Source organism: Nymphaea colorata, chromosome 3, assembly GCF_008831285.2.
Source record: "Nymphaea colorata isolate Beijing-Zhang1983 chromosome 3, ASM883128v2, whole genome shotgun sequence".
Taxonomy (NCBI): domain Eukaryota; kingdom Viridiplantae; phylum Streptophyta; class Magnoliopsida; order Nymphaeales; family Nymphaeaceae; genus Nymphaea; species Nymphaea colorata.
In genome coordinates, this window is record NC_045140.1 from 11723095 (window position 1) to 11735047 (window position 11953).

Here is an 11953-nt window from a genome sequence, read left to right on the forward strand (position 1 = left end):
GTGACAATGTGCTCAAGATAGACGACCTCCGACTGACCAAAGCTGCACTTGGTCTGCTTGGCGTACAACTGGTGCTCCCTGAGCAACTCTAACACGGTCCTGAGGTGTCTGATATGGTCCTCAATAGTGGCGCTGTAGATGAGGACATCATCAAAGAAAACGAGGACCCCTTTGCGAAGGTGGGCTCTGAAAATGTCGTTCATGCACCGCTGGAAGGTGGCTGGTGCATTGGTTAAGCCGAATGGCATCACCAAGAACTCGAAGTGCCCGTCGTGGGTGCGGAATGCCGTCTTGGGGATGTCTTCAGACGCCATCCGAATCTGGAAGTACCCGGACCGTAGATCAATCTTAGAGAAGTAACGGGCACCCGAGAGCTCGTCAATCACGGGGATGGGATGCTTGTCCTTGAGCGTGGCCTCATTGAGGGCTCGGTAGTCCACGCAAAATCGCCAAGAACCATCGTGCTTCTTCACGAGAAGTACCGGGGAAGAGAAGGCGCTCGAAGAGGGTCGGATGAGCCCTTCTCGTAACATATCCCGGACCTGCTTCTCTACCTCACTCTTCTGGGCGTGGGCATACCGGTAAGGTCGTACACAAACTGCAAAAGTACCGGGGACAAGATGTATATGGTGGTCATGGGCCCGTGGCGGAGGCAGCCCCTTGGGCTCTCGGAAAACGTCGGTGCACTCCCCCAAAAGAAGAGAAATGGACTGCGGTGTCTCTCCTTGGACGGCTGGCTGCTCATCCACACAAGACAGTAGGAGGTAGGCCGGCTCTTGGGCTTATAGAAAGCCGAGAGAAGTCTGTCTAACTCCCACAAAAACGTTTTTAAGTTGGAAAAGGGGTTTCCTGTTCTTCATCTATCTGGCGATGACATTAACACACCCCCGCTCTTCGGTGAACTCTCCGGTAGCCATTGCATAGCCTTCCGTGAAGGTTTGATCCAGCACGAGTGAAATAATGTGATGATGATTTTGATTGTATAAGGGAGAGAGAGAGAGAGAGTTGCTAATGTGTGAAATGTTTCTCTATTGTTATCTGATTCTTTTCTTTCTGTTGAATATGGGGTATCGAGTGGTCAAACATGCATTATAATCTCAGTCTACAACTTGATAATTGGTATTATGAATATCCCTGATAATGAGCATTAATTTTGCACTAATGAAAGAAAATTTTGTTCCCAAATGAAAAGATCTCTCCCACGATGGTGATGAAGAATATCACATTGGATATGAAAGGAGAAAAGACAGTAAGGTTTCTATTTTCAGTAAAACTATAAGATCAAATACGACTTTCATGCTCAAAAGTTTTATGAATTGAGACAAGAATTTCTTTTTCTTTTTTTTTTTCAAGGATGCATAGGAACTAACAAGTGAAAAAAAAGCTTTGTACCTTAGGCTTTTAAATTTCCATGAAATCCTATCCTACATTGAAGAAACATGTTTTTTTAATATCAAGTGGGAGACCATACCTAATAACTATGACCTTGCCTCACTGTTACGTGTGTTTTCTCCAAGTTGGTATTGTCTCGTTGGCTCAATGCTATTGGGTTAAGTTTCAATATTGGCATCTGAGAATGAAATAGTATGCAATGATTTCTAACTCATAATTTGCTCAAAGTATAGCTTTGCATCATCTGTGCCTGGGACCGAATGAGATTGTCGCCCCAAGTTGTAGTGGTTGATAGGTTTGGGATCATTTTTAGATGCACCAAACGGGATACGAGAGACAATGGGTGGGAGACATATATGTCCACAGAGCCGGGTCTAGGCAGGAAGCATTTTGCCATATGCAAGATCTCCGTAGTGCTCTACGTAACCAGTTCTCTTGATGGGCCATTTAAACTGTATGATGAAGCCTCAAGATAAAACAAGTAGATGCCCTCCCACTTCCTCTTGCAATGCTTTCAGTAGATTTCCTTAGCGTGCAGTCGGTAGATGATGTGAACAAGTTCAGGTGGCTAACTTGTCATCCATGAACGTTGGAATTTTAGAAACTAATTCAAAGTTCTTTCCTGTAATTCATTAGATCACTTTTCATTAGTGTTTTCTGTTTCTTTCTTTCCAATTAAACTGGCCAAAGATATAAGTCCACTTTTATCTTCTTCTTCCCCTCAGCTCCTTCAAATGAGGTTGAATCCATTCGGCAAAATCATGGATGACAAGTTAGCCACCTAGCTACGACTTTTATACAACTGGTTCCTTAACTTCTGAATAATGGAACTTTTTGTTAGTTATAAAATAATCATAACATTCTCAGGTTCAGTAAACTGAAACGAGATAATCTCTAGTACCACATTGGTTATTAGTCTTGCTGAACTAATACATTTTCCAATATTTCTGAGACTATTTCCTTGGGTGAATAGGAGCATTTCATCTTACTACCCAAAACCCCCATGTTTCCCCTGCTCTTGGGATCTAGAGCTGTTTTGATGCCTAAGCGGGCAGCCTACAAGGCATTTTAGTTTGTACACATCCCACCCGAACCAAGGACCAGCCGCCTACTGGCTACTTACCCAAGCTGATCGCACTACACCCCTCTAGGCTATTCGAAGGCTATTTCCAGTAGCTTCAGAATGTGTGAAGCTTTCAGGTTGAGGCAGCAAGTTATGAGGTTAAGCAAATTACTTATTGTACCCAACTTGAATGTCCAGACTAGAAACAGACAGGAGCACGTATAAAGAGGAAATGAGATCTCATTTATTGCCATTATAGCCAACGATAGCAACTAACGGCACGTTCAAACTTTTTGCGGTGCCATATGGTGGTCCTAAGCCATCCCGGAAATTAATTTCATTGTTGGACGATTCCGTTTAACCAGATCCTATCAGTAACACGATGATCATAAAAACCTTCTCGCACATCCGAATTTAAACAATGCACAGGCTATAACTTGTAGATACAACTCAAGCAAGTCTTCCTCCCCTATGATACCATCCCAACCCATTTGGTGGCTTTGCTAAAATTACCCATCAAGAAGAAGGTGACCTGATATGGAACATCACCGGGATCACAAACTTCTTGGTTGATGTCCCATCAGCAGTAGAATGATAGCCAACCAGGGATTATTCCTTGGTGGCATTGAACATAATCCCCAGATGACCGGATTCACATCCACCAGCTAAGCATTAACTGAGGCAATAACCAACTATATACCTTGATAAACGGCCGCTAAGAACCAATCACATACTCATAAAAGCATTCACTGCTACATAGTAATATATTATTATATCATTTTGAATGGCTACAACTCAAGAGGTCTATCACTTTTCTGAAGGTCTATAATTTTTCTGAGTTTATGTGATGCAGGGCTTCAAGGGAGATGAATGGTAAACAAAAAGCTGGGGGCTGAGCCACCGATTCTTTAGTAGTTCAGATGAAGTCGTCAGGCTTCCCGATACCGATATTTTGTTCATTCAAGAAACTTATAATTGCATTTTTCTGCCAGCTCTTGAAACTCCTGCATCGGAAAAGATGGAAAAAGCTGTCCATCAGCAAAGTTGTAGACATAGTACGAAGGTAGCAAGATACACGACAGATTATGGTTACATGCATGTATGTTCCACTCAAAACTGATGATGGATAGGTCACACATTCAGATAGAATTTCAAAAGAGAGAAAGGGGGGTGTGAGAACAACACTGAACACGATAATGCAGGTAAAGTAAGCTATCACCTCAGAGCTGTGAGCACAAGTAGCATTCATTGGTGACGGTCAATTCCTGGAACTAAACCTATCTAAATCATGAAGGTCTCGATAGAGTGTAAGCACTCCAGACTCCAGAATTACATGATAAAACAAAAATTAAATGAGCATGAAGAAACAGGGGAGGAACAGGTTAACCAGATGAATATGCATCTAATAAAACCACATCACTGGGCATGCCCTTATGTAGGCAATTGCCTGGAAGAACCACAACTTTTTTAGTTACAAACAAATTTAGCTCACAGAGAATCCATTTCCAGCAGTAACCGAACATTTCTGTGCTAGGGGCTATTAGAAAGCACTACCACTCATAGCATGTGAAAACAGGAACTTCCAAAATGAGTATACTGAAGAGCCCATATATTTTGCCAAGGTAGCTGGTTTAGCATCATGCTGTAGAAAAAATAAGTGTTTCACTTATGCCAAGATTATAGATTTAATCTGCCCAAATAACCAAATACTTTATCAGTTTCAAAAATTACAACAGTATACTGGAGCAAACATCACAGTATATGTTACTTCAGTTTCAAAGACCAAATTAGAGAACCAACTGAGCTGGCATAGCAAATATCATGTTTGTAATGCGTAAAAGGCTCATGGAATTGAATATTTTTCATTGATTCAATAGCCTCAATAATTTTCTACCCCATTGGTTGATAAAATGTTGATGTATCTTCAGTTTCCAATTATAAAGATCTGCAATAATTTTAACAAAAACACATGGGAAAAAATAACCCCCATTATAGTCAAATCACTTTGTACCCCTTCAGCTTGGTAGACCTAGTTTCTTATTGCACCAATGACTTAACGATCATTTGCGAAATCATGATATGGAGTAGCACACAGTTTCGTGAATGGAAATCTTCTAATATGTAAATTATAGTTCGGTCACATAGATTTTTTAGGCAAAGTACCAAAGTCTAATATTCAGTTTTCTGAAGGTTGAGAAGTTTACGAAAGTGACAAATGAATGTAAGAGGTAGAAACAGATTAAAGAATATATTTTCATTCCTTTTGTCAGATGTGTGAAGGGTAACTTACTTATGATCCAAGTGTGCCAGGATCACTCCTCCAGGAAAAGCAGATTTGGTTGCCTCATATGCAACCCTAATTGCTTGTTTCCATGTTCCACCGATGCCATTCTGTCCTCCATTATTAGACTTTGGATCTTCCATTGGTAAGGAATATCCTGAAAGCAGGTGGCCCACCCAAACCCCATCTTTCCTGGGGATAAAATTAAGAGGATTATCAGTGGTTGCTTCAAGTTGCAGAAGAGACAGATAGAAAGAGAGGCAGGAAAGGATGGCAGAAAATTCTTTGCTAATCCTATATAGCTAAGTTTTATAAAACAAAATCTCAAAAGCAGTTAAAAGTAAGACTTACACAACAACATCCAAGTGACGTGGTGCATAGTGACCACCTCCTAGTCCAAGGAGTACCTTATTTTTTTCTGAATTCCTGAAATGAGGAAAAAGTAGAACACATACTATGAGGAAAAAAATATCGCCCTAGTTCAGGTTCATTTATCAAGAGGTGCATAAGAAGATATGCATAAGAAGATACCACTGCTTTATCATCAGAAGAAATAAGCATAAACACTTAAACAGTTAACAACATATTTCTGATTAAGAAAAGTTGTTTTTTCTCCTGCCAGAAACCTCCATAAATTAACTTTGAGAAATCATAACACAAGTTTAGAGAATATTCACGCTTTGATGCTTTACAATGACAAGCATGTTCAACACCATAACGTATGTCAGTTCTCCTGATGTCTATAACAGACAAGAAGCTATCTCTAGATAAATAGCTTTCACTTGAAAAATATGATATCCCAGTAACCATGTAAAAAAATTATTTCTTTAACTTCTATCAAATGGAAATCAGATGGTCTCAAGAAATGTCAGCTTTATGCTAGATATTGGGTATGGACACTTGACAATTGATACAGTTATTTTACACAGAAATATGCTTAAAAAGGATACGTTTGATATTTGTTTTCAAGATATTAGGAACATGGAACAATTTGAACAAAAGATTTTTCGATGAAGAGCCTTGCTGGTACTTTGAAATCCATTCCATTTTACCAGCATCTAGGATGCACTACGACTTTCTCTACAACCAATGATCCAAACAAAATGAAACAAGATAAATCACATACTAATTTCTTGAATTACACATTAGATGCTGCACAGAACCATATACTTTGGTATTTAGCCATTTACTGAAAGTTAATCCAAAAACAGCAGTTCCAAAACCTCAGCTCCAGTTGGCACATTAATCTCATGCTTACAGCAACTACCAACAGCCCATTTAGAGTGAATTACAAGCTCATCATGAACAAAAAACAAATACAAGAGAACTAGTAAATTAAGTTTGAAGATTAAGCTGATCATACCCATTCCACTTTCCAATGCCATCACCACCACCACTGTCAAGCCCAAGTCCCTGCCACAGTAACTGGAACAACATACAATGAATTGTTAATTTACACATCGTGTGAAGTTAAAGATTAAAAAACATACACAATAAATGTTGATGAGAAGCAAGCCAGTTAGAGACCATTCTACTATAATATGAGCAGAAAATCCAGAAGGAAATGAAACAAATTATGCTATGCTTCAGACAATAGACAAACTAATCATAGATTAGCACCATGGCAAAAATGAAAATAATAAGAACAACAAACATAGACAAGCACAAACATTTTTTTTTAATGTAAATGAAAGCAAAGAACTGACCAGCATTCATGGAGTATGACTTGTGCTTCAAACTGGAGACAGTTCTAACTTCTAAGTTCTAAGTATAGCCTTCTAATTTGGAGTCATTAATTTTTCATCATTTTCATTAAAATTTATATGTTTTCTCAATTTTTTTTACTTTTTTTATTAATAATACTTCTTTGTACATGTGCTGCCTACTTGTTTTCCACATGCGAATGGTTCATCTTAAAGAGAGTCAAAGTCAGATGTACAAGATCTTACATGGTGCAGATTCCACAGGCTTGCTAACCAGTTCAGAACAACCTCGGGTTCCTGCAAGCTTCTTCTGACACTCAATGTCTCCTATTGAGTCCTATGGGTTGTTTTGATCCAAAGCATCGTCATAAACATTGTTCTCTCATCTCTGGTTTTGAACACAAAGTTTTTTTTTTTTTGGTATTTCTTCAGCAAATTGCATTTCTTGGGAAAATCTTGAAAAATCTCAGGAAAATGAAAAAAAAAATCTACAAATAAGATATAAACAAAATAAAAGAAAAACTGATAATAAGACACTAAAAATTAGTTAAAACAATCAAAATAATGTTTTAATGATGATAAAAATGGCGACAAATAACTTCATTCGAAATTACATTTGAATGATGATATTATGTAAAAAAAAAATTAAAAATTAAAAAAGGGAAAAATCTGATAACAAGGCGTCACTTTCATGGGATTTTCCCAAAAAATCATTTTTTTGTTGAATTTTTTCCATTTTTCTAGTTAATATTGCAATATTTTCAAAAATATCACAATATCTGTGACAATGATCCAAAACACCCATGTTGACCACATAATGCTTGGCTTTGAAAGTCCGAAACAATGTCACAAATATCAAGAGATTTTTGAAAATCTCGCGATATTTACAAGGAAATCAAATAAAACAAAAAAATCAGGAAAAATTAATGAGATATTGAAAATCTAGTAAAAAATGAAAATCTCACAATTTTATTGCGATTTTTCACAACTTTTTCCAGAGATTTACATATTTTTAAATTTTTAAAATTTTGAAGATTTTTTATGATTTTTTAAATTTCTTAAAAATTGACGAGATTTTCTTGAGATTTACTCAAGAAGAACAACTTCGAGATTTACTCAAGAAGAACAACTTCGCTGAAAGTACCCAAGAAAAACCACATTGAGATTTTTCCAAGAACAATATTTGTGACAATGGTCTGAAGGGATCCACATTCGAAGTACTTGATGAATTTGTTTAAGAAGCAACTACTTGACGAATTTGCTAAAAACTTAAAAGTAGAAAGAACTATGAAGGAAGGTAGCATCTAGAACTGTGGGTTTGGAAGAGGACTTTGTCAACGTTATATATACTGCAGCTACCTTGTCCCATGAGATCCTCCACTGGTGGTTTGCAGCTATGTTGTCCCATGAGATCTAGCTATATTCATACTGGCATATTCACTCTCAATCTCTGGATCCTCCACTGGTGGTTTGAACATAATCACGTCCACCATTTTCCAGGTGACAGTTAAGATTGGAAAGGTCATTAAAGCAACTTCTCTAATAATAGCATATTTGAAAAGGATTAAGATATCTCCAACCAACTTGCCCCTCTATGGTGCCCTTCATTGAGGAAGACATACTCATGAAGACTTCAGAGAAATTTGATACAGATACTTACAATAAGACGACCCACACATGAACTCCATGTAATGCTTTGTAACTTTAGTGATTTAGGAAAACATGGTACATTGGTTCCTGGCTTTGGTTATGCAGTTCATAATGATCAAAGAAGCTCAAGGGATGCGACAAATGGGTGCTCCATTCTTCCATCGTCCTGGTTCAGGCCATTGCATCCATCATTTTCAGATAGCTCACACTTACTTCAGGTTAATGGACAAGTTTACTAAAGCATATACCATTACACAGGCTCATGCATCAGTTCCTTAGTTTTAAGCTCTGAGTTCATCAATTGTATCTCAGCCTTCACAACATTATAAATATTAGCTATCACTTCCAACCAAAAAAAAATTGCAATTGTCCTAGATAATGTCCTCAAACACAAACATTTGGATGTGTCAGTAACAAGTTGGACATTTTCACATTAACCGACATCTCCTATTTGGTGATTTTTGGACTCGAAATCAGATCATTATGGCAAAACAGACACATTCAAGCTTCCTGACATCGAAGCTTTCAAGGAAAGCAACTATGTGTTACTGGAAACGGCTACCACCATTCCATCAATCACAGAGGAAAAAGTCTCACTAATACTAGAAGGGATCAAATACTCTCAACCTAGAAACTTATATTACCAATCCATTACAATGTATAATGTGCAAGTCATAATTGTGCAGTCAATAAACATTAAAGATGCTATACATGAAAGCTAAAATTGAAAGAGAAAGAAAATTATAAAAGGCAAGGTACAATCAAATATAGAAAGTCATCTAAGCTATCTAACCAGAGCTACAACTTGCGCAGCATCCTGCCTTCTCCAATACTCTTCTGTGCTACCTGTAAAGAGTAAAAACCATAAAATTTATACGAGTTTCTGTGACATATTTTGACATAATCATGAATATGTATCAAAATTATGTGTATATGCAAACGAGTGGTCAATACCTTTCAAATCATCAAAAAATAATGAGCTAAAAGCCAAGCTTGAGATAATTTTGGAAAGCAAACATTTAATTCTTAATTCATGAGAAAATCTAAACTGTCGACAGTGATTACACTAAAAATCTTGAAAAACTTGAAGATATGGCTCTTAAAACAAAAAGGATGAAGTTGACAACGTAAGCAAAACATGACATCCTAGGACTAAGTTTTACAACCCAATATATGAAAACATGAGCAACAAAACACGACATAATAGGATGGGTAAGTTTTACAGGTTCAATGAACTAGCTCCCTGCTCAACAGAAAATATGCACTAGATAACTTACAAGCATTTAACAAACTGGAAAAAAGTGATGGTCATGTATAAAATAATACTATAAAATCCAGCTGAAAAAGGCCATGGATTTCAGAAAAAATCAATCGCTTTTATATGTCACGAAGAAAGCTCACCAATCTCTACGAATAATGTAGGTATATCAATCTCAGGGCCATGATGAGTGCCCTCCAACGTCACCTACAATGAAGCAAGAGAATGAAAGGTAAACCAACAAATAAATTATTTATCAATAGGCTAATTCTTAATAGAACCACATTGTTGAATGCTTCACAAAATCTTTCACTCTCCCTCTCTCTCTACTATATATATATATATATATATATATATAGCTATGCTTACCTCAAATTCAGGGATCAGGTTGTGACTATTTGCAATTTTCTTTAGAAGCCTCAACCATGGACCTACACGAGGATTAGGTGGGGCAGCCCATCCAGGCCTTCCTCCTTGCAGAGGCGTTTCATCTTCTCGTAGATGGGGCACACCTTGAAGGAAAATGAGAAAAAGTATAAGTTACTAGTCATGTAGACAAAAAATCAAACCTAAGAAGAAAAAATGCACGTAATTTTTTTGAAATATGGTAAATACTGCAGAAGCACGAAACTATTTTGCACGTAACATTTTAAGAAACAAATTCAATTATCGTAACGACTATATAAGAAATTAGTAGATTAAATACAAGCTGCAGTTTAATATACAGGATTATTAGTTATAGGAAAGCATGGCGACTCTTTTTCTTTTTACGCAGATTAAAAGGATGGACCTACGCACACAAAAATGGATAGACGTAGAACAGGTGGACATATACAATAATCATCAAACCAGATAAACAAATATTACCAATAGGATGAACCGTCAGTGCAGGTTTGTTTGAAACTGCAGTGTGTTTGCTGAGAAACATGACTTCTTCCACTACCTCCCCTGTCAGCGCCTGCCATCGTTTATCTAAATGGTCTTCACTCACAATGCTCGCGTCCTGAATTAATAGCCTCACATGTCCATGGACATGACTTTTTATATCTTCCTGTGATGCGCACGTAAGATTGATGCAATCAGAACTCAGAAAGATACCCCATACCTAATGGAAGCATGACTTGCACATAGAATAGATGGACTCGAGAGCAGATAAATTGCAGGAAGAAACTGCTACCAACAGTTACAGATAATCGCCGTTCGTTATAAACAGCATAGTTGTCCGCAGATCAACGTAGCACATCTCACAAGAAAACATAATACCAAAGGAGGAAAAGGACAAAAGCAAAAGAAATCAATTCACTTTCTGATCATGATCGGATACAAAGCAGAGAATCTTAGACGACGTTGTCCAACCGAAATGATCAACCAGTAAATATACAGAGAAAGAGAGTCAAATGTGAAGAAGAAGAGTTCGAGGGACCTGGAGGGAAGGACCGGGACGCCACTCGGAGGACATGGCGAGGAATGCAGAAGCTGGCCCGATGGATGCCGGGTCCTCCGTCGTCGCTACTACCAGAACCACCATCTTCCGATACTTTTCTCTGTCTGTGCGTGCGAGATCTCCGACGATCGCCGACTGTGGAGTCCGACAAAGAGCAGCGCGGGGCAAAAAGAAAGATGGGAGACGGGAGAAGGGCGTCGCCTGCTTAATAAAGAGATGTGGCCGCCGCAAGACAGACAGGCTGCCGTGGAGCATCAGAATTTTCCCTCTCCCTCTCTCCCCCTGCAAAACCACGCTTCTGTAGTGCAGAGTCACCCGCCTTCGGTTTCCCGAACGCAGAGAGAGAGAGAGAGAGAGAGAGAAACCGGGTCAGCTGTTTCTTGTTGGAGTAATTTCTATTTAAGGTCCTAAAATTGATAATAATCCATAAACAAGCTTCTACGTCTGGGAATTTCGTAATACACTTGATCTTAAACTTCAAGTAAGTCGGCGTTTTGGGACAGTCTTTCAGGCGAAGAAGAAAAAATAATATGGCTTATCTAAGAATTTAAAATATACAAGGCGTCTTTCATGATTTATGGCGGAAAGGTCCGACCCGGATCCGAGCTGAATCCGCGAACTGTTTTAAAAATCCAGATCCAAGTTAAAACTTTTGTTTCTGATATTTTAATACATGTTTCAAAATTGTCATATTTTCTATCAAGAAAACTGTTACTGAAAATTTGAAAAACGCATAGTGTTCTTGAAATATGAATCGTTAGGACACATATTTTAAGAAGACAAACGTTTTTCTTATAAAACACTCTTATAAAGTTTTAATTTATGTCGATACTAAATTCATGGTCTACAGTTTCATTAACTATATTTTCATCTTTTTTTAAGAAAATGTATTTTTTAACCGATTCGAATCAGCTCCGGATCAATTTTTGAGTCCATTCAATGGTCGGGCCTTAAAAAAGGGCAGCCCCTTATGGGGGCAAAATGAAAACTCTCGAAAGGTCGGTCACTAATCAATCAAAAACCGGATCTTGCTTTTATGGGATGACCCGAACAAAAAACCTTTGGGTGCGTGCGCCCACAAGATTGCGCCTTTCAGTTTTGACTCGCCACCGAAAGGGCGCACACGCACACGCTCACGTCATCAAAAAGGGAAAGAGGTTTT

The 11953-nt window shown here is 38.1% G+C and overlaps 1 protein-coding gene across 1 annotated transcript; it reads right to left on the reverse strand.

Moving 5' to 3' along the window:
- Positions 1-3152: 3152 nt before the first annotated feature.
- On the reverse strand, positions 3153-11153 carry LOC116249692 (D-aminoacyl-tRNA deacylase). The gene is made up of 9 exons (XM_031622894.2): positions 10771-11153; positions 10215-10398; positions 9717-9859; positions 9491-9554; positions 8883-8935; positions 6100-6161; positions 5088-5162; positions 4746-4928; positions 3153-3459 (listed from the first exon to the last, which is right to left on the reverse strand). Exons 1-9 carry the CDS (start codon positions 11044-11046, stop codon positions 3372-3374), a joined length of 1128 nt encoding a protein of 375 aa, XP_031478754.1. The 5' UTR covers positions 11047-11153; the 3' UTR covers positions 3153-3371.
- Positions 11154-11953: the final 800 nt, after the last annotated feature.